The 3,024-nt window shown below is 54.6% G+C and overlaps 1 protein-coding gene across 1 annotated transcript; it reads left to right on the top strand.

Moving 5' to 3' along the window:
- Positions 1-299: 299 nt before the first annotated feature.
- CSUI_006012 (uncharacterized protein) lies at positions 300-441 on the top strand (the record flags this gene model as incomplete). The annotated part of the gene is made up of 1 exon (XM_068066177.1): positions 300-441. A coding segment is annotated over one exon (102 nt), but the record flags the coding sequence as incomplete, so codon positions are not given.
- Between the last annotated feature and the right edge of the window lie 2,583 nt (positions 442-3,024).

Genomic DNA, 3,024 nt, shown 5'->3' with positions numbered 1-3,024 from the left:
CGTAGCGGAGCGGCGGCAGCACAGGTACCCCAGCTAAACCTGCTTCGGATAATCAAGTTCACTTAGTAATCTAGCTTTCCTCCCAGGGTTATACAGGTACGCTCCCACACGAGTTTCAAACAGCTAAGTTGCATCGTAAATCCTGGCGGCTCATAGGCTCTACCTCTAGTTACTTTGCTACTCCCTAATAGCCCTCTCACTGGAGTGAAACAAGACACAGGAAAGAATAGCACAGAGTTGTGGGTCAGAGCATTTCCCTGACAGGGGTCGAGTTGTGTGCTGGAAGCGCCTGCGGTGGTAACCCGTGTAGCGGTGTGCTGTGCGGCGTGAGAGGGTACCTCCGCGAACGAGACTGCCTGTACGGCCATCCAGGGAGAGCGGGGCGAACGAGGGACGGCTAGAAAAAGGGAGTGCCCGTTTTTCAGATTCCCCTGGGGACGTGTTTGCATCTAATGTTGAACCTAAACTGCCTGCATTACCCGGTAAATTCTGTGACTTGTGCTGCACTCATCGAGCCACAGCGGCCCCTTGTGGCTTAGCAGCCCACATACCTACTGCCCTCGCCGCGGCCGGGAATGATCCCGTGTACGCTAGCAGTTTTGGTGTGAGAAGTGGGACTTACGGGCTGCTGTTTTTTTTTGTGGCTTATTAACATTCTTTCTAACACCGCCTTTTCGTTTTTGTAAAAGAGATGCCTCGTACGGCCAACAGCAGGTCCCGCGTCGCGCAGGCACGCGTCGCCGGGCGTGTCGCCAGACCTGCGGAAGCTAGCGAGAGTTCGTCTTCTGTCGTTGAAAGGGATCCAGTGAGTATTTCTGGCAGTCCGACGATGGAGGGACAGCAACCGACGGACGCTAGGAGTCAACTGCAAGGGCAGTTGATCAGGACTCTACTGGATGCGGTGGATGAGATCCGCGCCATGAAAAAGATGTCTGAAGAGGCACGGCAAGCTGGAACGCCAACAACTGCAGGAACGGATTCAAGAGTTAACGGAAAGGGAGGAACGACTATTTGAAGAAATTAGACGTTTGGAAGTAAAGGTCGCGGAGTTGGAGGCAAAGTTGCTGGGTGGCCAGCAGTCCGAAATAGCCAGCAGGGGAGCGCCGCTCAGCACAGAAATCCAACTAGATCCTCTGCTGGCATACCCAACGGACACTAGCTCGGATCCGCAAGATTGGTTTATACACCTTGAGACGAAAGGTGATTTTCCGAGCCGCGACGACGCGTGGAAGGTAAAGGCCCTTTTGAAGTACCTTCCGGATCGGTACCACGCGGAGTTGCTGCCTCTCCTGTCGGAGCCGGCGCCCAGATATGAGAAGCGTGACCACTTGATAATTCAGCATCCTACCTATGAGGGTTACCCGCTAGGTTATTATAAACGTAAGTTAGATGACTTAAAGACCGTGTGGGTTAACCCTGCGCAGATGACGGGTTACTTGCTAAAGTTGAGAAATCTTAAAAAAAAAATGTGCGACAAGCTTAATCTGCCGAATGCAGTATGGGATGAAGAGACACTGCGGAGCGCGTACTTGGACGCTCTGCCAGCCAGAATGACTCATCTTGTCGTGGCTTGCGGAGATTTTACCCGTCTGACACTGGAGCAGCTTCAGGCTCGCGCCGATGGTTTTGCACTCGGCGAGCACTTGCAGGAGCGGAAATCACACCAAAGCCCTACGACTCTGCCGGCAAGCATATTGGCGGTCAAGGAGTGAAAGCAGAACTTTCACAACCAATGTTTTAGGTGCGGAGCCAATGACCACTGGGCGAGGGATTGCCCGCACCGTCTGAGAAAGGTGGAGCCGCGCCGTTATGGAGAACCGAAATCTGAATGGAGGATCTGCCGGAAGCGCGGACACGACGCGCACGATTGCTGGTTCAGAGGTATGACACGGTGCAAAAGATGCCACGGATTCGGTCATCCGGAGCAAGCTTGTCAGCTGACGAAAAGGGGAACTCATGACAGTGTCCGCCGAACTAGGGAGCCCCGTAGGAGCGGTGACCAGCGGCACGCCGACGGGCAACGGCCATCTCGCGGGTCGGGCCGGACGCTCTCGCGTAGCCGATCTAGAGAGCGGCGCAACTGAGCATCATCGGCAGGAGGCTCGTCGGGCAGGGGTAGCCCACCCAAGAGGGTATCATTCACATGCGTGGCGGCATGCCCGGTCGAAACCGCAATCTCAGAATCAGGCAGGTCGTTGGCATCTGCAAGGCTCGATTCATACCGCGTTAGTGCTAGGGTACGGGGTACAATAGAAGGCATTCAAGTCAAAATGTTAATGGACACAGGTGCCGAAGAGAGTCTTATTGGAAGGCAGCCTGCACGCTGTGAAGCATTCATCGATGTCCACCGCACGGCCATGACTTGCAGACCAATGTGTGTTGTTCCCTTCTACGAGCCAGGAGCCTATGCGAGGAGGTTCACTGCCGCGCATGGGTACGCTGAGGGCAAGGTGTCGCGGGTCCTGGTGACGAACCCTTCGCCAGAACCGTGCCGATTTCTGGAAGGAGCCATAGTTGCCAAAGTTGTAGAGTGCGGGGGAGAGTCGGATGACTGTAACACTAGCCTGCGAGGGAGATGTCAGCTGAATGCGGAAGAAGCTGGTGGACAAAACTGGGAAGTAGAGATGCCATCATTGCAAGTTACGCGAGCGGGGAGGACACCCGAGGAGTTCAAGAGGCTGATGGCTTCTCTCAAAGAGTATCGGGATGTCGTCCGTTTTTCCGCAGACCCCCCCCTTCACGTTGCCGGGAAGCAGAGGCGACTATACCTACGGGGACGTCGAAGCCATGTTCCACATTTCCTACAAGAAGTCACCATCAGAAAAGCGCATAGTAGAACAAGAAGTCACGAAGATGTTGGAGTGCGGGATAATAGAGCCGAGCGTGTCTCCTTGGTCTGGCGGCGTATTCCTCGCACCGAAGAAGTACGGATCGTGGAGATTTTGCCTTGATTACACCAAGCTTAACAAGATGACCGAGAAAGACGTTTCTCCATTGCCGCCGATTGAAGATCTCCTTGTTGCG

The sequence above is a fragment of the Cystoisospora suis genome, assembly GCF_002600585.1.
Source record: "Cystoisospora suis strain Wien I chromosome Unknown contig_3007, whole genome shotgun sequence".
Taxonomy (NCBI): domain Eukaryota; phylum Apicomplexa; class Conoidasida; order Eucoccidiorida; family Sarcocystidae; genus Cystoisospora; species Cystoisospora suis.
This window is presented reverse-complemented; position numbering and strand designations above follow the sequence as displayed.